General features: G+C 40.4%; 1 protein-coding gene across 1 annotated transcript in view; it reads right to left on the reverse strand.

The window, feature by feature from the left end:
- Positions 1-25113, reverse strand: part of mnat1 (MNAT1 component of CDK activating kinase) — a 46846-nt gene that overhangs the window by 13967 nt on the left and 7766 nt on the right. Inside the window, exons 2-7 of the mRNA XM_089004250.1 lie at positions 20507-20659; positions 20096-20169; positions 18506-18609; positions 18144-18284; positions 15637-15768; positions 5982-6103 (exon numbers count right to left, since the gene is read on the reverse strand). Coding sequence (XP_088860376.1) covers positions 5982-6103; positions 15637-15768; positions 18144-18284; positions 18506-18609; positions 20096-20169; positions 20507-20659 — 726 coding nt within the window. The remainder of the gene's footprint in view (positions 1-5981; positions 6104-15636; positions 15769-18143; positions 18285-18505; positions 18610-20095; positions 20170-20506; positions 20660-25113) is intronic.

The following is a 25113-nucleotide window of genomic DNA, read 5'->3' on the forward strand; positions in this document are numbered from 1 at the left end:
AGTGCATTGAACACATTTTGTCAGAGAAGGATGGGTAATTTCAGGGTGCTCAGAGCCAACACAAACAACTGTTCTGGCGAGGCCTCATTGTCAGCACTTGAGGTTTGAGTCAAATGTTTCAACGCTCTGTAGCCAATTTCTCATATCCCTACCCCCACCAACTCATATGATTTGTCCTTGTCGAAAATCTCAGTCAGCCTTTCATCACCTACGCAGCCGGAGCTTTCAGAAAAGTGTTCTTGTGGAAAACTAAGTCAAGTCCGAGCAAAAACAAAAGAGTGTTCCCGCACGATTCTCCACAGAAGACGAATATTAGACAGACAGACTCCTCTCAGATTATACTTGTCATATGTCCAAGGGTGGTTATACTGTTGACAACGCTGTCGCAAAGATCAGACTGTGCCTAATCGAGACAAGACGAGAACACATGAGATAAAAGTTGAAACGATTAGTAGAGTGGGTAATGTCAAATAGCCAACACTTCAAATGATTTTGAGTGGTGCTTATTGAAAGTACTAGGTCACAAGTGGCTGCCCAAGTGATGCAAGACACAAAGGAACACATTTCTTTCATATAAAAAAAAAAGAAATACTGTATTTTCCGCACCATAAGGCGCAACGGATCTTCAATGAAAAACTTACCATATTTTCCGGTGTATAAAACGCACCCAAAAGCCTTCATTTTCTTCAAAAGATAACCCTGCACCTTATACGCCTGTGCGCCTTATATCTGAAGTAATATTCCATTTCCCCCTGTAGAAGAACTCGTGCGTAACCCCAGCCTCTCCTGTAACGCCCTGTAATGTGGTGTTTTTGCAAAAAAAAAATATTTTTTATGAATTCTATTTGGAAACCTTTTCTCATTCATTGAAGGTACACCTTATAGTCAGTCCGATGTAGTCCAAGAAGCTTGAAAATACACCATTCATTAGGGGTACGCCTTATACTTCGGTGCACCTTATACACCGGAAAATACGTTATTTTAAAACGGGATTTTGCCATAATTTCAATTTTTTTGATGTCAAACACAGAAATAGCAATTGCGAAATAGTATAATGTGTGATATTTTCGGCATTTTTATGAGCTCAAAAATATTCTAGGGTTTTATAAAGGGCTTATAAAGGCAAATAGAATCCAATCAGTTTATTACAAAACAATAATAAATATAATTATTACAGATTGCCAATGTACTTTTTTAACTTCTATGTTCCTTCAGGGTTTTCATGGAATATTTTGGATTTAAAATTTCAGAAATTACTTTTTTGAGACACTAAATACAAAAACAAGCAAAATACAGCAAATTCTCCATTTCTAATAATGCCAAGTGCCAAAAATGGAGAAGAATGGCGATAGAGAAAAAAATTCTGCCTGGCAAATTACCAAATTTTCCGGTGTATAAGGTGCATCCAAAAACGTTTATAAATGGAAATGGAAAAAAGTTAAATATTTATATATTTGCAACACTTTTTTCATTCATTGAAGGTGCCCTTTATAGTCTGGTGCACCTTATATATGGGAAAAGTTTGAAAATACACCATTCATTGGGGGTGCGCCTTATACCCCGGTGCACTTTATACACCGGAAAATACAGTAATTTTAAGATTACCCAAATGAAATGCCGTATCATGTATCCCAGCATGCACTGCGCACTACTTCTTCTACAGGGGAAATCAGAGTCAGCGGCATTTCACAGTAGTTGTGAAACCTGTTGCGGCTCAATATGACTTCATATATGAGGCGCACCAGATTATAAGGAGCATGTGATTGTATTTTATTTATTATAGTACCTATGCTTGTCTGTGACTGTAAAGTGTCCTTGAGAGCTTTGAAAGGCGCTTAAAATGTAATGTATTATTACTATGTGGAAAAAGTTTTAAAATATGCCATTAGGTGAAGGTGCGCCTTATAATCTGGTGTGCCTCAGACTGCGGAAAATACGGTACCTATAATGAGAATGACGCAATTTCTGATACATTACAACCTACGTATTCATACGTTATACAACCCCATCGGAGACCACAAAAGGGTGTGGATGTGGGACTGAAGTTGAGAAGACACAAAGACACCTTTGAATGTCTGTCTGAACGTGTAGTCCATCTGGAAAGAGAAGTAAAGCCCCACTCAGCCATGTGTTGACTGGATATTGGTACACGAACCAACGTCTGGAAGCTTTGGAGCCAACGGTGAGGCTTTGTGCCTGTGTGTCGATGTACTCCCGTTTCCCCCCTATGACGGACGGCTACATCCAAGACAAATCACCACTGGCGCTGCTGTCACTGCGAGCCATGACCAAGACAAACAGCCAAGTTTTAAAATAAGTACCTGCTGCCTTGCAAACCGTCCAGCTCATCTACACCGATGCACATCCACACAGAAACATATTTCCCTTCACAGGTCACAGAACTGGAGCTGGTGTCCAACGCTTCGCACAGGGGACTCACTTTTCACCCCCTTCAACCCTGTCTGCATTGTGTCCCGCGCACACACGTGTTATGTGAATATTTACTGCACATCGCATCGCTTGCATTCCAGCCAAAATGCTGGGAGTGCAATAATGGGAGGGGGGTGTGATTCAATGAGGATAACAGGTTGGAGGAACATTGGCTGAGTGCATCCTGCAAGATTTGACCGTCGATGTATATCGAAGTAAGCGTCCGCAAAACTGCTAATGTAAAGTCCCTGACAAAAGGATTTGCCGCATCAAAGTCAAGTCCTTTGGTTTTGTTGCGTACTGAAGACATTTTGTATCTAAAGATGAATGAGACAAAGAATAAATAAGCAAATAAATAAATAAGTAAATAAAATCACAAATACAAAAAAAACCCAGAAGATACCTTTTCATCGATGGACCACTCCTGTACGACTGAGAGCTTACACAGGTGTACAAAAAAATAGCTAAATCTTCTTCTTAATAACTAAATCCATAAAGTAATAAATAAATACATGCAAAAAGGATGTCCAGCTTCTATTTAAATGGTATTTCAATCTAGGTATGTTAAACTTAGGACAGAGCATCTTTTTTGGGGGGGAAGTCACTCATTTTTGAGCAAAAGTGATGCTTTTTTGATGCGATGAGAAGAAAGGAGTGTCAGCGCATAGCGCCGATGCGTATGTGAAACAGCCGCGGCTTGGAATTGAAGTGGATTTACATGGGATAAGAGATGTAGGACAGTCTCTTTTCGTCAATGGATGCTACAGCTTCGTGTTTGTTTTCGACATTTAGCTTGTAGAAGACGTGCACATTCCACAATGACATCCCTGATCCACTGGTGAAAAGAACGCTTTGATCCTCTCTTCTTTCATCTAGAACTGCTTCATACAACAAAGAGGGTGCAGAAAGTGCTTATGAATGAATAAGTGTTTGTCTTTTGTGTTGTCACAATATTTGTTATTTAGTGTTTTGTTGTTTTTGTAATAATAATAATACTAATACTACTACTACTAATAATAATAATAATATTGCATTTCATCTATAAGCGCCTTTCATAACTCTCAAGGTCACTTTACATTCACGTTTTTTTTCTGTGGGTGAGCAGCGGCAGCCAAACACGCCAGCGTTCACTCGACCCAGAAGTAACTCAAATAGATAGAAAGCTAGCCAGCTAGCTAATACATAGCCAATAGATGGAAAAAAATAGCTAATGCACACAGAGGTGCTATTAGAGTGTTTGTGATGACTTCAAGATGGCGGCGTGAGAGTCTGTCTTTACAGCATCTCCTGGATTTTGTTTTTCTACTTCTTCCTTTCCTTTCTTCGATCACTTTACACTGTGAAATGTAAATTTCTCCACTGCCAGAATAATAAAGGCTAATACAAGCAAAGTACAGTGACAGACATTTAAATGAACTGAAAATGAATAGCATCCACTATTTGGTGATTGCACAACTATTTGTTTCGATAACTGCATCAAGACTGCAACCCATCGTCTGGGCCAGTCTCAGAATCCCCCCGACGAAGTGCATTTTTCTGCAAATGGCCAGACGAAATGGTTTTATAGACTTGAGAATTCATTCTGCGGCTTCTATCAAACGTTACATCATCAATAAAGACGGACTGCGCTCGTTCTGGAAGCAGCCATACAAAATTTCCTCCACAGATGTGTTTGTGTGCTTTTGGATGAGAAGCAGATCTTTTCTTTCATCGTACTTTGGCCTTTCCATCCCTTTGGTTGAAGTTCAGATGAAGCCTTCAGATGTGTTATTTATTTTTGTGCATCTTGTATGACCTGTGTAGTTCTTCTCTCAAAGTCTTCTTTGTGATACCGTTCATCACCTGTCTTTAAAAAAACAGTGTTCTGTCCCAAGGTGTTCTGTCCCAAGTTTTTTTAAACGTATCTTAGATGTAAATACCAGGAAATAACAGCTGTAATTCTGAACTTTTTGTCCCTTTGTCATCTTTTCAACTGAAGATCAAATGTCTTCGGTATGAAACCAAGGAATTGACATTACCATTCCGATAGTTTTGCTTGGGACAGCAATTCATTTTGTCACTTGACGACATATTGCATTTTTGGCATTACGGTTGATCTGAGGGGGTCGGAGTTCCTCAATCAAGACCTTTTTGTGTCTCTGGAGTAATATAAATGTCAGTTTACATTGCTATTACACTGAAGGACAACCAAAATAAAATATGCAAAAGATGCTTATCTCCATCAAATGAAGGTTATTGTCAGGGAAAGACATTATTGAACACGGTCCACGTTCCCCACCTCCCATAAAACCTGACCTTGTTTTGATCCTGTCACCCAATAAAAACGAGCCGGTCTCAATAGGTGGGAGGGTTTTAGTAGCAGAGCCGTTGCAGTGCAGACGGCCGGGCGCTGGGTTTGACTGATGAATGACTTGCATTTGGTGAGGACTGGACCGGTGGCGTCGTGGATTGATTGGCCCAAAGGGGGCTGTTGAAATGGGGTGGGGGGGGGTGCACTTCCTGTGTGTGTTAATGGACGCTCCTGCAGAGGCACTGTGGCGGCTTGTGGGATGCGCTCCTTGGCTAATTTGCTTTCAGTCTCACCATTAATCAGAAGATAATCAGAAAGGCTTCCTAGTTCTGGTACAAAGTGTTTCACGATATGAGTATTTTATATCACTCGATAATTATCCATCCATCTATCCAACCATCTATCATGTCTATGTCTATCTATCATGTCTATGTCTATCTATCATGTCTATGTCTATCTACCAGTGACGTGCGGTGAGGTTCATGGCTGGTGAGGCACTGACATCATCAATGACGTCACCGCTCGTCTCTACTTAGTATTTGAACGGTAAATTCAGCGATTTTGAAAAAAATCCTAAAACGGTGAAGTTAAATAGACAAGAACTTTAAAGTACAAATTACTAAATACATCTAACTGCTTAATTTATTTTTTCATTTGATATTTCCATGACAGCTTTCCATGATGACAGGTGAGGCACTGCCTCACCTGCCTCCACTGACTGCACGTCACTGCTATCTACAGTATATCTATGTCTATCTACAGTATATCTATGTCTATCTATATCAATTTCTACCTATCTATCTATGTCTACCTATACCTACCTATCTATCTATCTAAAAATATTTTTTTAACTCTTCAAAATAAAGACCAAAAGCTGAATATAGGGAATGGTATTCTAAAATAACAGTATAATATTTAACCCTACCGGTTTAGACAACCAAACGTGTCTTCCAGCAGCATTTCATGGTTTATATTATTCCAATTAATGTATAGCATCATAGTGTGTGCAATGTTGCCCACACATGTTTTCTCATTTTCCCCTGTATGCATTTTGGACGTTTTTCCTTGACCCCTGGGGGGTTTAACATAAGGGGATTTTAACCCTGTAGTGTAGATTAAAGCCTATTTATAAATTGAATCCCGAGTTTAATTTCAGTTCAAATACATGTCTAAGCATTTTCTTGTGTTTCAAAATAACTTTCCTTTTAAAACGATTCAACGAAATGAAAACGGTTTACGTGTATAAAAAAAAAAATCTTACCCGAGTCTTCCCAGCTGCTCCAGTTCTGGTACCGGCGGTCCGGAGGTTTCAATTCGGAGTGGCTTGTAGTGGTAAAGCACTTCTTCTAACTTGGGCACAGCTTGCAGAGATACAGTCTGACCCTGGAAGAGAGAAGAATAAAAGCAAGATGTTGAGAGAAATAACAAAATAACATTAATGCTGAACAACAACCATCTTTGATATTGGTATACGCGGTCATTAATTCAACAATGTGGGTTTGTTTTGTTTTTGCGCTTGAAATGATGGCGAAATCACGTTTTAAAATACTGTATTTTGTGATGTATAAGGCGCACCTTCAATGAATGAAAAAAAGTTTTCCAAATATAGTAAAGTAAAGTCTCATTATATTGATATTCTCGGGAGTCGGAAAAAATATCGATATAACCGGACTATCGATATATCCGATCCTGCGCGCATGTAATTTTCTCCTTGCGTTCATAGAAATAGTATCGTAATAAGCGGTACTATCGATATAACCGATATCGATATAACGAGACTTTACTGTATATAAATACATCAAAGTTTTCCAAATAAAAGACACATCACATTATAAGGCGCTACAGTAGAGGCTGGGGTTACGCACGACTTCTACAGGAAATGGAGTCGGTGGCTGCAGTTACGAGACCCGTTGTGGGTCAATATGACTTCACATATAAGGCGCACAAGCGTATAAGGCACTGGTTCATGTTATGAAGAAAATTGACGTTTTTGAGTGTGTCTTATACACCGGAAAATATGGTACTTTCGTTCAACCGTGAAATCTCTTCATTACGGAACTGTATATGCTATATTGTGCAATGACAAAGATTTCAGATTCTAATTCAGATTATCGCTCTATGACTTTCACCTGATCATATAAACTAAGATAAGGGGGGGGGGCACACAGACAGCTCATTTCCCTGTAAAAAATAACAACAAAGGAAATAACTGTTTCAACCAGCCATGTCATCAAATGTGGAGCAATGATGAAAAAAATGGATGAATTAATGAATTGAATGAGTTTCACAAATTAGGTAATCGAACCAGTAAAAAAAAAAACTCTTCTACCATTTAAAGGACAACCAACGTCACTTTTTTGTTTTTAACTGACTAAAATATCCAATCAGATCTAAAATACCCAAAACACGCAGTATGATATTTTTAGTCAAATGCAAAACACCAATAAAAATGACTTCAAGTGTCCAAAATCTGCAAAAAATTAAGCTGCGAATTGAGCATTTTCAGAAAGTCCCACCCCCAGTTTGTGATGTCACGCCAAGACGTCTTGCATTGCTTGTGAATCAAAACAATGGCTTCAGATTTGGAGAATATGCTTTCTTGTTACACATCCAGTTATGAATATGATTCAAATAGTTCTGAAGAGGAAAGCATACATGTTTGCAATCGATTAAAGAATTACATGTGCCATTTTGAGGCAACATTTTGGGAAACTCTCTCACCCAAAAAAAAGAGGCACAAAATGGCGACCTCCAGTGGCCACCTCTGCTTCCACAGGCTGATAAATTCCTTATATGTAGCTTAGAGCCCTCTTTCGGCAGCTTTTGGGTGCAACACGGTTCTCAGACCAAACATGTACAGCAAAATACATTGACGTGATGTAAGGACTGCTACAATGTGTCTTTTTCCGATCAGGGGGCGGTCCTTTAGTGACGTCACGTACGGACTCGTCACCAACTCAAAAACAAGACTTCCTGAATATTCAGAGCGAGTCTTAAAATGTAAAATATAGCTATATGCGGTGGAATCTTATTAAAATACGCTCAGTAAAAGTCATTTGAAGCCATTTTACAAATTATGGACACAACTTGTCTGGAGACGTCGGTTATCCTTTAAGGCCCTTCAAGGACTACTTCGTCGGATTAACTTGGTGTCAAGAAGAAAGTAACCCGATTGAGAAGAAAAATCTGGGAACTAGATTGAGTACGCCTAACCAAACGAGGGGGGAAATTACAGGCGAAACTCGAATGGAGCAGAAAGACAAAGGAAGATAGAAAGATGAGAGTTTAGCGGAGAGCAGAACAAACAAGAGAGCTCAGAGGGGAGGTAATGAAAAGCAAACGAAATGAGTAACATGTGTCCCCATAGCCTCACACGCGCTTCGGCCTATACACAAGAAAAGCCACCTAAGCTTCACTGGAAATGACTAAATCACTAAGGATGCACATGGAGAGTGAACGCAGATTAACTGAGCCAAACAAAACAGTATTATTCTAAACAAACACATTGAATGTCTCGGCCTGTGGAAATCCATTCGAGTTAAGTCTACTACTGTTGAATGGCAGTAAAATACATCACTTCTTTTCAATTGTTTCAAACGACGCTGACTCATTTTCATAAACATACAGTGATACCTCAGCTTACGAACGCTTTAGTTGAGGGACTTTTCGCCTTACGAACATAAAATTTGTGAGAATATAATTTTGGCATACGAACTAGTTTTCGGCGGATGAACAAAACCACTAGTTTTCCACACCCCCTTTGAGTGCAGACGTGGTTTGCTATCGAGTGGAGTACATTTGCTATCATGGGACCAAAAAAGAGCCCACCACAGGCTCGTGTTAAGTCGAAGAGGAGACAAAAGAAAATTACGGTCGAGCAGAAGAAGGAGATCATCGAAATACACATTTGTGTGACTTAGCGTCCCACCACCAGTATGCTAAGTCGACCATTGCTTCTTGTGGCTAAGGGTGTTTTTGTGTTGTCTAAGCAACGGTCTCAGGCAATAGAAGAGGTTGAAAAACTTCTGTTGATTTGGATTAATGAAAAGCAGCTAGCAGGGGACATTGTGAGTGAGGGTATTATAGGCGAGAAAGCATGGCAACTTCACTTGGATATCATCAAGAGGCAACTATGTCAACGACCATCACAAAGGTAAATAAGACGACTTTATTATACAGTACAGTTTATTTCTTTAATTACAATCCAATAGCGCGTTTATTATACGTAAAATAAGGTTTATTTTGTGTAGTTTTAAGCTTATTTAATCGAAAATTATGTTTTATGGGAACCTGGGAATGGATTATTCTCATTTGTAATGATTTATTATGGGAAATAAATGTTTGTCAGACGAACTTTTCGCCTTAAACACACTTTGGATTGGATTGGATTTGCCTTTATTAGTCTCGCAGTGGAGAAATTTACATTTCACAGCAGCAAAGTTATGAAAGAAATGAAAGTAGAAAAGCAAAATAGAGGAGCTGCTGGAAAACAATTTCTTTCTGGGAACCAATTAAGTTTGCAAGCTGAGGTATCACTGTAATTTGACCAAAGATACAACTTATACATGATATTCTCATATCCTTTGTTTTTTGCGAATTGAACGACTCAAGTCTCGCACCTCCGGTATATTGCGAATAACAACAGATTTATCTGATTATTGAATATACCAAAGATTCAGGGTTGGCACTGAGTTCTGACATTTGTTGGCCAAGTTGTAAAAAAAAAAAAAAACCCTGGCCACATTTTAATGTAATTGGCCACAACATCAGCGTGTTTATGAGGAGTGGGATTTTTTTTCTCTTTTCTGTCCAAATCATTCAGTTTGACTGTTTTGTCTTGGACGTAAGTAGAAAATTTCCAGTGTGGCGGCTATGATGTTACAATGACTCATTGGGGGCAATAAGAACCTCTGCCATATGTCGCGCCTATCAGATAAAATTCCATATGATTTGTGTTATTCCAAATTGCCTGAATCAGAGATCTTGCATTGGAAAGATAACAGCTCACTAGAGATGGCCAAGGCGAAAAAGTACACTTGACGTCTTTATCACTCAATGTTTTTCTTGCCCTTGCTATCATATCTGTCATCTGTGTGGAATTGAGTGTAGCAACATAATAAAAAGCTTCGAAAACAAATTCAGTTGCAATTACGGTCAAAATTGAAATAGAGGCTCATCTTCAATTTTGGCTGATTGCGAGGAGTCAGTGTCTCACCAGGACTGAACCTCATCGCACATCACCGCTTTTGCAGGTGTTAATACTTTTGTCTGCATAGCGTACACACCACACAGAGCTTCTCCATTGATGCAAAATGTCATGTGATCTTCAGGTAGCAAATAGTGTAAAAGCTGCACGCCCTTGCCTTACATGTTTAAATATAACTTACGATATGCAGCTGCCCCAGTGCAAAGCCTTTAAAGCTGACAAGTCCTTTTTCTGCCGTGCCGGGCTTGCCTGAGAAACAGGCGGGGGGTTGTCAAGGCCATCCTAAAGAGGGCCCAAGCCAAGGAGAGGGGCAGAGGTGTGAATGCCCACATGTGCCGGTGCCAATCACAACAGACAGTTCCCTTTGGCATTTGACCTGACCCGCATGCTATCAAAAAGGCCTGGAAGTAATCAATTGGAGTTCCGCTAATTCAATAAGTGGGAAAAAGTCACACGGCCAAAATAAACAAATAAACAAACAGAAAGGATAGCTAGCTAGCTGTCCTTTTTTTAGCTAACTACATAGCTAGCTAGCAAGATACCTAGCTAGCGAGATAGCTAGCTAGATAGATAGCTAAATAGATAGCTAGATAGAGATAGGAAGCTGGTGAGATAGGTAGCTAGTGAGGTAGGTAGCTAGTGAGATAGCTAGCTAGCTGGGTAGCGAGATAACTAGATAGATAGATAGCTAGTTGCTAGATAGAGAGATAGAGATAGGTAACTGGGAGCTAGCCAGCTAACAAGATAGCTAGATAGCTAAATAGCTACAAAGCTAGATAGCAAGATAGCTAGATAGATAGGGATAGGTAGCTAGCGAGATAGCTAAATAACTAAATTGCGAAATAGCTAGATAGCAAGATAGTTCGATAGATAGCTAGCTAGAGATATCTAGCTAGAGATAGGTAGCTAGCGAGATCTAGATAGAGATGGCTAGCTAGCAATATAGCGAGATAGCTAGATAGATAGATCAATTTTGTTCATAGTGATTACAGAGAAAAAGTAAATAAAGCATTTTGTTCCCCTCTCCTCCCCCCAAGAAAAGTACAATTAAAGCTTTGAAGATACTGAATGGGTACTTGAAGGGGGTGGGGAATATGTAACGCTCACCTCGCAGGCAGAACAGGTTGGGCCAGTCTGCCAGAGGGGGAAAAAAATCATGCTAAGCTTGAGCTTCCTCTGACGACTGCGTCTCCCAATCGGAGGTCACCGTAGAGGACAATCAAACAAAGCAAAACAAACCTGACTGAAGAGTGTGTTAATGTTTGCGCTTGTGTTTGTATTTTCTATACAGTTTAAGTCACATCACATCCAATCGAATAATGCCAAAGAGGACCCGAGGATATTTAAGTCAGCTACACATCTATGTCTAGGGATAAACTTGCCACCCACATTTGGCCAAAGCGTACATTTGAATTGTACGTGTCCCTCGCCGCCTATGTCAGCTGCTCTGCTGTCTATGACAAGTGGATCAAGTCAAAGCGGAGCGAGAACCTTTCATTTAAGATGCTGCTGAAAGCCGCTCTAGACTCCAGCAATTCCCTATTGGTCAATCACTTTGAGGAACGGGAACAAAGCAGCTGAGGAGGATTCCGGGATCGTAAATACACATGCCGAGAAAGAGCAAACACTTGACATTGCTTTTGTGGCAAAAAATAAAAAAATAAAAGGCCAAACCGATAACTGACTTGAGACAAGGCGTTACAAGTTGCGTGTTGCACAAAGCTGTCATTTATCTGTTAGTGAACATAAATTTATACCGTGAGCAAGTGACAAGAGAGGGGACTTGTCATCGTTCGGCACTTAAAGGACAACCAACACCATCTTTTTGTTTCCTAACTGACATCAGAAAAACGTTTTATAGCATCTAAAATACCGAAAACACGCCGGCTGATATTTTTAGTCAAATGCAAAACACCAATAAAACTGACATAAAGTGTCCCAAAACTGCTTCAAAATGACCTCGGAAATAGCGAGTTTCAGTAAGTCCCGCCACCTTGTTCGTGATTGTCACGCCAGGATACTCCAGACACAAAACAATAGCTTCAGAGAGTTCAGATTTGGAGAAGATGCTTTCTTGTTACTTATCCAGTTATTGATATGATTCAAATAGTTCTGAAAAGGAAAGCATAAATGTTTGCAATCGATTAAAGAAGTCCTTCCGTATCAATTCAAGTCGTCTGGACTCCAATGTAGCTCCCAGAAAATGCACAAGATGGCGCACAAGCTCCGTTGGAAATGGGCTGATTTGTCTGCTGAGATTTTGTGTCCACTTTTAAGGTGTTACCGCAATTGGTAGTGTTGGTGCGACACACAACGATTCACCATCGCGTTATTTATGTGTTTTTCCTTCAAATTTCGCCATCAACACGGATCAACATGATGTTTTCAGACCAAACAAAGTACCCAAAATGCATTGTGTGTCACTTTCTCGGTCAGGGGCGTTCCTGACGAGACGTCACGTCAGGCATCGTCATCAACTCGAAAAGAAGACTTCCTGAATAGTCAGCGCGAGTCTTAAAACGTAAAATATAGCTATATGTCGTGGAATCTTTGTAAAATGTGCTCAGTAGAAGTCATTTGAAGTGATTTTACAAATTATGGACACAACTTGTCCAGAGGTGTCGGTTGTCCTTTAATGTGTCTGACAAAAAAAAAAAACAAGCAGCCTGTTTAACCAGTGACAAGCTGACTGCCTCCTATTCAGTAATTCTCTTTTGATACCAGCGAGCAAGTGATTCTTCAAAGGATGTTTACTCAGACTAGGCAGGGTTGTGTGCTTGGGCTTTCTTCAATCGCACGAGTACAAAGTGGCGGATTAGCGCTCGATTTTCAAGCCATTCCTGAGGCAAGACCGGGCACATCCCAAGAAGCCTCTCAACGCACCTGGGCTGGAGCAAATTGACATTTGGATGCTTTCCCTTCATCAAGCATGCGTTTGACAGCTTTCTGACTCAACCAGAATAGTCGTCCGACGTTGGCGTCCCAAAGTAAAGCGCAAGGCTTTAGATGTTTGCTTGCACCTTCCCGGTCAACAACATGACGCAGCTGCTATATTTCGACGAGACACGAGAGCAATCTTTATTTAAAGACTGGAGCCCCCGCATCTTGACGTTCCTCGGATTGGTGGGCTCAACCATGGGTAGATATGCCATTCCGCTCGTGACAGCTCACCTTGGCCCGAGAGAGCAGGCAGGCTAAAGTGTTGCGTGTGTCGGGGTTAGTGGCGATCACCGACTTGGCGTGTGTGACAGATGAACTCGCACATCAACACGGTTGATAAAATTAGAGACCATAAAGTCACCCAACTGTTCATTCATCTCGGTCGCTGTTTGCTTTCTCCTGAGGATCAACATCCCTTTTGCCCAAAAATACATCTTGATTTATTGATTTTTACAGACTGATTGATGAGCATTGTCATCAATTGGTGAGTATCGTTTTGCTTTTTTGATTGTTGCTGTGCCGACAACCATTTTGAGTTTGGGAGCCTTTGACTGAGCGAGTTGCTTGTTCTGGAGCCACAAGGGGACATAAGTCTTCTTGTGGCGGTCCCAAACCCGGATAAATACAGAGGGTTGTGTCAGGAAGGACATCAGACGTAAAAGCTTGGCCAAAACAAACAGGCGAATCAAACCTCTGAAGCTGTGGCGACCCCTGCAAGGGAAAAGCCGAAAGGAAAAGAAGAAGACTGATGATCAAGACAAATAACAATATTTAGGATTTAAGCAGAAATTGTTCCAGGGTCAAAGAATTTAGATTAGATTAGCCTTTAAGAGTCTCACACTGAAGAAATGTACATTTCACAGTAGCAAAATGATGAACGAGGGAAGGAAAAGAAGAAGTAGAAAAACAAAATACAGGAGCTGCTGTCAAGGCAGCCACTCTCGCGACACCATCTTGAAGTCAAAAGAACAAATATGACAACACAGTCACAGAGTCATTCAATCATCAGCACTTTCTGCACCCTCTGTCGTATGAAGCAGATTGAAATGAAAAAGGAGAGGATAACGTGTCCTTTTCACCAGTGGATCAGTGACATCACAGTGAAATGTGCACGTCTGCTACAAGCTAAGTTTTGAAGGCAAACACCAAGCTGTAGCATTCATTGACGAAAAGAGAGCGCCTCACATCTCCTATCCCACGTAAATCCGTTTCAATTCCAAGCTGCGACAGTTCCACACACGCATCAGCGCTCTGCGTTGACGCGTCTTTCTTCTCAGACTGTCCAACAGCACCGACCTTTCCGCTGAACATAGCGAGGCTGTGAATATGCTGCCCATTTCAGGCACAAAAAAGCACAATAGCCCCAGAGCTGTCCAGCGATGACAGTCAAATAGCACTGACATTTCTCCTAATCAAAAACTGTGCTGGCTTATCCGTGCTGTCGAAAAGGCGCAACCGTTCAGCAGAGTCTAGAGTTTGGACTTCTTTTTTTAACTCAATGGAACACTTTGGTCTGCATTTTGTTTTATAATGAACGTATTATTCACAGAGAACATTAACATAGATTCTAAGCTTAGACTTGTTGGGTCAAGATAAGAGTCAATAAAATATTTTTGAGCACTTGGGGTTTTGAGGACAGTGATCTGTTGTTGACAAAGACATGTTTTTAAGACTCCACTTGGTATTTGGATTGGAAATTTGTATTTTTGGAGTCCACCAAAAGCTTTTCCTGAGCGCCATGCTGAATGTATGGACACATTTGTCTCAGTGGTTTTCACAGTGGCCCTTTGGAAAACTGAAACACTGCGTGGACAAGAGTTTCAAAAACTAGATCATGTCGCGCATTTCATTCGTAGGGGTGTCCTACGGTTACTTATGCCAAATATTTTATATTTCCAAGCACTAATTGGCATCACTCTGAGTGCTTACATGACAGATGGACTTTGCTGATGAGTTTTCTCCAACTCAAATTTGTCTTTGGAACAAGGGACCGCAAGCTAGCAGCTAAATGAATTCCAGCAAGCTGCAAAAAAAAAAATGCCAGTCTATGCTGAAATTTCACCAAGTCAAACACAAGTCATGCTTTTGGATTTTGAGGTGAAGGAAAATTCAAAGCCACATGTTCTTCCAACTTGCAGCTGAGCGGAGTATATGTATCTGGAGGGCTTAGGGACGGTAGAGTGAAAATAAATGAAGGTTGGGGTTTGCAACCGCAGAAGAAACCAAGAACAGAGTAAGATGGCCGTTTCTCTTGCCATCAGCAAGTTTAGTTTTGCGCCGGTCCACAAAAAAAAAGTGAAACACTTTTTGATCTTAATGAAGAGGAACAAGCCTGGGTGAAGAGTCAATCGAGGATAGAAGAACTTGAGGAAAGAGGAGGATTTGGCAGGAGCAAAAGGGCGACAACCTCACGGATATCTCTCCAACGCATCACTGAACTGTGGGAATGGAAGCGTTCCTCATGGGGGTTGTCGGGGGAGAGGTTCAGGTGATGACACAGCTTGTCTCATCGCGGTAAAAAAATGAAAACAAATGACTGGAAACTAGAATAGCAGCAAAATGAAATGGAAGGTCTCTGCAGGCACGGAAAGCTTAAGAGGGTCCATATGCAATGTGATGACATGACAGAGAGAGTCTGGATTTTTTTCTTACAGAGAAGGGAAACCGGATATAAGTAGGAACGGCCTTTGAGCTTTTTTGGTCCGACACGAGATTTCATCTGAAATGTCGTTCGCGAAAAGCAAAACACAGACAACGTGTTGCGACTCACCATCTGGATTCCTGTTGAAAAGTGATTGGTGGTTTTGACCGCGTGTTTCTGCTGCTCGATCTCCGTCTCCAGCTGGGATACGCGGGCCTTGTGTTTGGCGAGCAAGAGGTAGGCAGGAAGTTGAGATTTTTCCTGAGAAAACAAATAGGTTTGCATCAAAGGCGCTGCATATCCTTGATTGCTGGAAGCGAAAAAGGTCGAGTGTTTCAGTAAAGACCCTGCTCAATTTACGAACGAGATACGTTCCGAACGGTTGTTCATAAGGTGAATTGGTTTGTAAGTTCCCTCAGTGCTATATTTTGTATGGAATGTATGTTTCAGGCTTATATAAGTATGTTTAAAGGACAACCGACACCATTTTTTTGTTTCCTAAATGACATCAGAAAAACGTTTTATAGCATCTAAAATACCCAAAACACGCAGGCTAATATTTTTAGTCAAAGACAAAACACCAATAAAAATTACCTAATGAGTGCTAAAACTGCAACAAATTGAGCTGCAAATTGGGGATTTTCAGAAAGTCCCGCCCCCATTTCGTGACGTCACGCCAAGACGTCTTGCCTTCCTCGAGAATCAAAACAATGGCTTCAGATTCGGAGAAGATGCTTTCTGGTTACTCATCCAGTTATGAATATGATTCAAATAGTTCTGAAGAGGAAAGCATACATGTTTGCAATCGATTAAAGGAGTCCTCCCATATCAATTCGTACATTATTACAAAAATGGTCGTATGTACAGTTGTTTGTAACTTGAAAGTGCGTAAGTAGGGGAGTCTCAGTATCTCCGTCTAAGGTGTGGACTAGTCCAGATTGAGAACCTCACGCTGACTTCAGTGACGATTCAGGAGATTTTTGATGGTTCGGCAGGACATTTAAAGATCCAAAAAAGTGTTTAATAGCATTCAGTGCTAATATGTCCAAGGGAGGTTTATGCCGAAGTGGTTAGTGTCCTGTTTTCGGGCCACAATTTGAGAAATTACCGTATTATCCGCACTATAAGGCGCACCTAAAATCTTTTTTTTTTTTTTAATTTACCACACGTTTTATAATCCAGTGCGCCATACATCTGGAAAACGTTTTAATCATTTTACTGTGAGACTAATAAAGGCAAATCCAATCCAAAGTGGCTTCCTTTCTAGCAGCTCCAGTATTCTTTTTTCTACTTCTTTTTTTCCTTATTCCTTTCATTACTTTGCTGCTGTGAAATGTAAATATATCCACTGCGAGACTAGGAAAGGATAATCCAATCCAATAATGCGGTGGATTTTATAGTCCGCAAAATACGGGAATCGTAAAGGTTTGGTATTAAGTATTTCCCATTATATATTCGTGATAATTCCCTATTAAAATGGTATAAAATAAAATAAAATCCACTTTATAAAAACTTTTTTTAACAAAAACTACTGTATTTTTTTGTGTATAAAGCGCACTGGACACCCCCCCCCATTGAATGGTGTATATTCAAACATTTTCCATATATAAGGCGCACCGGAGTAAAAGGCGTACCTTCAATGAAAGAAAATGGCTTTCTAAATATAATATAGAAATAGTATATCAAAATTTTCAAAATATAAAGCACATCACAATTTAAGGCGGTACAGAAGAGGCTATGGTTACGTGCTACTTCTTCTACAGGGGAAACGGAGTGGGTGGCTGCTGACAGTCATTGCGAAACGTGTTGTGGCTCAAGATTACTTCATATATAAGGCGCACCTGCGTATAAGGTGCACCTAAAAGCCTTGATTTTCTTGAACCTGCATTTTTACATTTTTACATGACATATTTAATTATAGTTTTGAAGCCCTCTTGAGTTGAGAGTGTAGTGCGTCTAGCAATTACAAAGTCTGCGTGGGTTTTCTGCTGGTACTCCAGTTTCATCTCACAGTCCAAAAACATGCACGGCAGGCTCATTGAACACTCTAAAATTGTCCCTAGGTGTGACTGTGAGTCTGGATTGGTTATATGTCTATGTGTGCCCTGGGATTGTCTAGCAATTGGTTCAGGGTGTCCCCTGTTTCCACCCCAAAGACAGCTGGGATGGCTCCTTGTTTTGTGTATGTATGTAAGAATGTCCTGTTTGTGGGGTGGTGCCGGTCTATACAGATGTCAAAACCCAGAGGGGGTCCCCCAGGGGGGTGAGCACTGATCTGATCTGCCCACACAGAACGGGCCCTGTGCCTTAAACAAACAAACAAACAAACAAACAGCTTAACCTGCTATCTGCGATGGTGCTTCAGTAGGCCGCCACCGCGAGAACAATCACTTCCAAAGCCTGCAGCTCAACACAATGGAGCCAAGAGGCTTTGGAATCACAGAATGAGAACAATGCACCCAGCAGCACAATGACTGGTAATAAGCTCTTAATGATCACCCGTCAACCCTTAGGCTGTGCGTGTGTTTGTACGTTTGTGTCAGCGATGGGACATGTCATATGTCATCATGGTTCTTCATATTTGCGCAACAGCACAGACATTGGCATTCTGTTTGTGCGTCGCGTTGACTTCTCACCAGTTCATCCAGCAAAGCCTGCTTGTTCTTTTTTTTAGCCAGCAGTTGCCTCTGCTCCTCCTGCAGCACGTCCAATCTCCGCTGCTCATTGCCCTGCTGCTCCAGCAGGAGCAGCTCCTCCAGTTCCTCCTGCTCTCGTGTCTGAGGTTTTGGATTGAAGAACCACATCGATCACAAATGAACAAGTCATTAAAAACCATTGGAAAAGTCAACGGAATACAAGATTTTGTTCCAGGGGTAGAATGCAACCCCATATTGAGATCCAATCAAAGACACACAGTGTCAATATGTGACGCCTTATTCTCTTTATCCCCTTCCAATTGTTTTTTTTTAAATCCAACTCATCAAAAATGTGTACGTACAAGCTTGGCTTTATTCTTTTGGATGATCTCTCTGTTCTCCCGCTGGTACTGTTCCATCCTCAGCTTGGTGTCCTCCACGTCAACATTGTTTGTAAGGTTAAACACTGCACAGGCAGGAGACACAAAGCGCGGTTAAGAGCTTAAATCCTTTCCAGCAGCTCCTGTGTTTTGCTTTTCTACTTTCATTTCTTTCATAACTTTGCTGCTGTGAAATGTAAATTTCTCCACTGCGAGACTGATAAAGGCAAATCCAATCCAATCCAAATGTGTTCATCATGGCTGACTTGAATGATGCAGTCACTGTTATTTTAAATTTTACAGATGATCTAAAGAAAACAAATCTGCCTTGAAGAAGGAAAGCAGTAAGACAACACGTCTTGTACACAGAATCATTTTGAATCCTCATTTGGAGCAAGAGAACCCTCAGAGGCTGCCTCCCCGTGCATTATTAAGCGCTAAAGCCCGAGAGTTGAATTTGGTCTGTAACATCAGTCGGAATTGCAAATATCTTCACAAAAAAATAGCTAAAATCTAGCTAGCTATTTAGCTAGCTATTTATTAGATATGTAGCTATCTAGGTAGCTATTAGCTAGATCGCTAGTTTTGAAAGGCGCTTGGAAATGAAATGGCTTATTTTCTTTATTTATGATTAGTGGTGTTTATTTATTTATTTATTTATTTATTTATTTATTTATTTATTTATTTATTTAGACTCCCAAATCTATATTTAAGGAAAAGAAGAAGCTATCTAGCTGGCTGGATAGCGGACAGTTAGCTAGATAGCTAATAGCTAGCTGGCTATTTGCTATCTATTAGCTGGCTATCGATCTATCTGGCTGGCTATTAGCTATCTATGAGGTAGCTAGCTAGCTTCCTATCTGTTTGAGTTAATTCCGGGTTGAGTGAACGCTGGCACGTGTGGCTGCCGCTGCTCACCCACAGAAAAACTGATCCTGTGACTGTAAAGTGACCTTCAGAGTTTTGAAGTGCTTATAAATGAAATGTATGATTATGATGATGATGATTATGAGTATGATGATGATGATTATAATTATTATTAAGTTTATTATTAAGCTTATGGCACAGGTGTCAAAGTCAAGACCCGGATGCCAAATCCAGCCCGCCACATCATTTTTTTCGGCCCGCGAAAGCAAATCAAACTTGTGAAATTCCATAATGTTTGCTAAAATCTTAACCACAATTTCATATTTTTGGATGTAAACCACGATAACAGTCATTATTCTTGACTTGAGATTTGAAAAGTAGTTATTCATTTATTTGTTGTGCGCTCTATATGTAATATGTGGAGGGGATTAAACATTGTAATGGCTTCCCCAAATTCATAACAGCCCTTGAGAGGAAACCATAACTACAATGTGGCCCGAGGCAAAAAATGACTTTGACACCCCTGGCTAATGAGAAGTTGGCATTGGTGACGTGTTAGCATTGGCAGCTCTTCCCTGTGATCTATGACCCAGGCTGGCATTGCACGAATGCCTGTTAAACGTCTCTTTGTGCAGCTAGGGGAGAAATGATTACGGCGGCTGGAAACATCCTTTTAGCGAACATTTTGTCAGTCAGCGTCCATACCAACGTCTTCCACTTGCTCCAAGTAGTCGTTATATTCTCTCAGGCTGGGGAAGTCACATTCCCTCTTGTTATAACTGCAAAGAGCAAACATGTGCCGACATTAATACACTCCATTAAATCAACCATTTTATAATAGCATGTCTGCATTGGGCCTAATAGACACGCATTAGATGTCAATTAAGGGGCTATTAAAGGACAGTTGAGATGGGAGGGAAAGAAGGTGGGGAGGAGGGGGTAAGTTAAAAAAAAACTGGCAGGGAAAGAGCCTTCCCCGCTCGGGGCTCCCCCAGGGAGACTCATTGTCTACAAAACAAACAACGTAATGAGGAAGACAAAGGTGGTTGAAGAAGTGGGAGGCGGCACGGGATGACACATAAACACGGTGGGGCCACGCCCCACACCCTCACTCACATCTTCAGCACCTTCTTGCGAATCTCCACCTCCTTGTCGACCGTGGGGTCCTCGAAGAGCTGCACCCGGAAGTTGCACTTCCTCAGGGGCGTGTCGCACTGAACGCAGTTGCTGGACCCGCGGATGAAGAGCATCTCCACGCAGTTCTCGCACCTTTGAACATGCAGTTCAGGCGTCAAAATCATTCAAAATGTTTGTGTGAAAAAGGAAATATATGAAGAAAATGCATTTACGATTCAACTAAGTACAGTGATACCTCGGTTTACGAACCCCTTGGCTTACGAACTTTTCGGTTTTACGAACATTACATTTATGAAAATTTTGCCTTGGCATACGAACTATTTTTCGGGATACACACGGACAAGCCATCTGGACACTTGATGCAAAAAGCTATCAACCCAGCTAAACAGAACCCAATTGTTGAGGAACAAGGTAAAATTATCGCAGAGAAAGCATCTACAAGGGATCATTCCTCAAGATGGTGAAAGAAGAAGGCTACATTCCTCAAGTGTGTGTGTGTGTGTGTGTGTGTGTGTGTGTGTGTGTGTGTGTGTGTGTGTGTGTGTGTGTGTGTGTGTGTGTGTGTGTGTGTGTGTGTCAAGTGTTTAATGCTGATGAAACCGGTCACTCCATTCCATTAAGCCATGAACGACCATCACAAAGGTGAATAAAATGACTTTATTATACAGCACAGTTTATTTCTTTAATTATAATACCATAGCACATTTATTATACGTAAAGTAAGGTATATTTTGCGTAGTTTTAAGGCTTAGAAAATTAGAAAGTAGAAAATTATGTTTTATGGGGACCTGGGAACGGATTATTTTCATTTTAATGGTTTCCTATGGGAAATTAATTTTTAGGATACACACTTCACCTTACACACTCTGTGAACCAATTAAGTTCGTAAGCCAAAGTATCACTGTATGCTTTAAAAGTAAAATCTCAATTCTCATACAGGCTCAAGTATTTATTCCAAAACAAAGTTAAAGATGGAAATTGAATTATTCTTGACAATATAACCAATGAAGCCTACGTTTGGCAACGTGAGCAAAACTTTTACTTTCTGGTTTATGTATCGAGCAACTTCCGAAGGAAGGGAAAAAAGGTATAATGGAGAAGTTGGTCTTGATGACTTTTTCAGGTGGCGAGCACGAAGTAGGCTCTTTCATTGGTGTTAAGAAAAAAAACAGCACAAAAGCACTCTTAAATTATCATATCGGAGAGTTTCGGTTGAATCTGAGCTTCAAAGTCGAGGTTTGATTTCATTCACTGTCGTGAGTCGCTACCATGGCAACCCGCAGACCCACCTGAGGGCACAACCCTGCGTTTAGCCATCAATCACAGTTTTTTTATGCAGGTAGGCGTTTACCCATCAGTCACACTCGAGTGAATAGTGGACACTAAGAACAATGGGAACACTCCTAAATCTCCCCTGATGGGGCGGAGGTCTTGGATAAACGTTTGCACAGTGCACTGTTTTAATTAACTCTCTGTGGAGCTTTATTTCCACAGGAATTCACCTTCTGCTTCTGGCTTCCTTCACCCCCCCCCCCCCCCAAAAAAAAAAAAAGACATCTGGTTTCCAACTGCCACTCACTGTTTCTACGCACTTATTGCATTCATAGTTAAATATAAAGTTAGATCCACAGGTATTTGTAAAATGAGGTCAAGGGGGTTGGGATGAAGCCACCGATTTGCTCGTTGAAAAAGAATCAATTTCCCTTCTTTAAAAAAGTAAATATTACTGTTATAGGGCCGTGATTAATCTGCAATTTGAATTGATACCTGCTCAGTTTTGGAACACTCGTCTAAAAGTGTGTTTTTTTTTGGGACACCTAGTGTTCTGTCGTGGATTCCTATTTTAGTCTATAAATTTAAATTTATGTTTATAAATTAATACAAAAATAAAAAAAAATACAAGAAAAAAAAATAATATCTGAATAAATGATCAATAAATAAACACATAATTGATGATAAATAGATAAACAACTAAATAAATAAATGGATAAATGTATACATGAATAGATAAATATATACATAAATAGATAAAAATAAACATAAATAAATACATTGATAAATAAATAAATAAATACACAAATAGATAAACAAATACATAAATACACAAATAGATAAACAAATAAATACATCCATAAAAACATAAACAAATAAATAATTGATAAATAAATAGGTTAAAAATAAATATACAGATAAACAAATAAATAGATAAATAAATAGATAACTTGATAAATACATAAATACTCTCACTTGACAAAAACACAAATAAATAAACAAATAAACAATTGATGAATAGATAAATAAATAAATGAGCCAATACATTCATAAATAAATAGATACACGAATAAATAAATAAATAAATAAATAATCAGATAAATAAATAAACAAATAAACATATACAGTGAACGCTGGCGCGTGTGGCTGCCGCTGCTCACCCACAGAAAAAAACTGATCCTGTGACTGTAAAGTGACCTTGAGAGTTTTGAAAGGCGCTTAGAAATGAAATGGATTATTATTCATTATTATCAATAAATCGATAAATAAATAAATTTCCTGATAAATGAATAAGCAGATAAATAAATAGATAAATAAATGTATAAATCAATACATAAATGGGAAGTCTGGTTAGCTTGTTCCTTTTGGTTTTCTGCACATCTGTTCATGCGCTCACATTAACCCTGGCCTGTTTGTCACATAATGTGGTATGCTTTGGATCACAAGTTATTTCTTTGACCAACTTCTAATCCATATGTCGTCCATTTTTTTTTCCTGTAGTTTGATAGCATATGGTAAAAGTTTTTATTTCTTCACTCTGCCTTTCTTTTTCTGTAATGTGCCTTTTCGTTTTGTTCGAAACCCCGTGTTTGACATTCACGAAGGCCTTCTCCGCAATATCAATGATCTCTGCTCATGTGGTGAAGGGGATTTCCTTCACAAAGGAAAGGATTCGTCTGCCATCCAATTTTACTGTTTTGACGGCATGTGAAAAGCAACTTTGAGACTATTTGAAGCCCATGAAAATTATCTAGTCTGTCACGCAAACTCAATTTATAAAGCGCGAGTTCCGATTGCCAGACTAAATAGAAGGCGGCAAGCCCCGGATTGTATGCAAACCATCATCGGAAATGGAACAGGAAGTGCCAAAGCGCTATAAGACCCCATCACATGTGGGCAGAGTCACATTTTCTGCTGCGAAAGGGACAAACCGTCAAACCTACAAACGCAAAATGAAAACACCCGTTGCGGACACACTGTACACCGCGATCTCACACATAGACTAAACGACTCAAGCTGCCCACATCAGTCACTAGGCCACATCGCTTCAAGGCACGCATCCAACGCGCAAAGACTACAGTACCTACAGTCATGACACGCCCTGTGCCACAACCATTTTAATTCCTTGTCTTCTCTTTTATGATTATTTCAAACAACACAGAATTATGTTCATTGGATTGGATTGGATTGGATTAGCCTTTATTAGTCTCGCAGTGGAGAAAATTGCATTGACGAAAGCATTGCATTGACTCTCGGCGCCATCTTGAAGTCAAAACAACTGCAATAACAAAAACTAAATAAGTAATGTGACACAACACAAAAGACACAGACAGTCATTCATTCATATTTAATTGTTTGTTGTATGAAGCAGTTCTAGATGAAAGAGGGGGGGATCCAAGCGTCCTTTTCACCAGTGGATCATGGACGTCATGGTGAAATGTGAACGTCTGCTACAAGCTAAATGTTGAAAACAAACATGAAGCCGTAGCATCCATTGACGAACACACATTGTCTCACATCTCCTGTCCCATGTAAATGCGCTTCGATTCCAAGCCGCGACAGTTCCACATATGATGCTAATGCACCTTTCTTCTCATCGCTGGCTCATCAAGCCATGCATCCATCCAGCCGCAGACTGTCCAACAGCACCGACCTTTCCGCTGAACATAGCGGGGCTGTGAAATACCATTCATTGGCGTTTTCGGGGCCGATTCATTACAAGCGATGAAGCCCATTCAAAGCACCGTGAAAGTGTCGCCGTGCGAGACGTTTTGCCTCATCAGCAGACCTTAGCGTTTGGAAATATACAAATAAATAAAGTGTGCAGAGAAAACGCAGAGTCAAAGACTTTGGATGTTTAGGCATCATTTCTCAGATATGGGTCAAACAGGCCTAACCTGCTCAGTGCATTTGCCAACCTTGCGTGCAACCTCCGGAAGGTAAAATATATGGAGCATTACAGTGGCAAATCAGTCCATGGATTTCGCAAAATAAACCCGACACCGAGGAACGGGAACATCTGCGTTGGTCCGGCAAAAGCACATGGAGCCACAGTGCCCAAGTGCACTCTGGGATAGGCAGATGTTCACTCCGGCCCGAGGCTACGGGAGATGTATAGGCCTCGACCATATGGAGGTAAGATAGAGGGCTGCGGCTTGTTTCCACAGGCCCACAAAGAACCCATTCATCAACATAAGCGTAAGGAGTGGGGCGTAGCTTGCCCCCTTGCCCCATAAATGGACCACACAACTGAACCCGGAAAGCATAAGAGGCGAACATGTTTTTTTTTTTTTTTTTTAAAAAGGTCTTGTGTG

This window comes from Hippocampus bargibanti, linkage group LG09 (assembly GCF_051943395.1).
Source record: "Hippocampus bargibanti isolate YZ-2025 linkage group LG09, ASM5194339v1, whole genome shotgun sequence".
Taxonomy (NCBI): Eukaryota; Metazoa; Chordata; class Actinopteri; order Syngnathiformes; family Syngnathidae; genus Hippocampus; species Hippocampus bargibanti.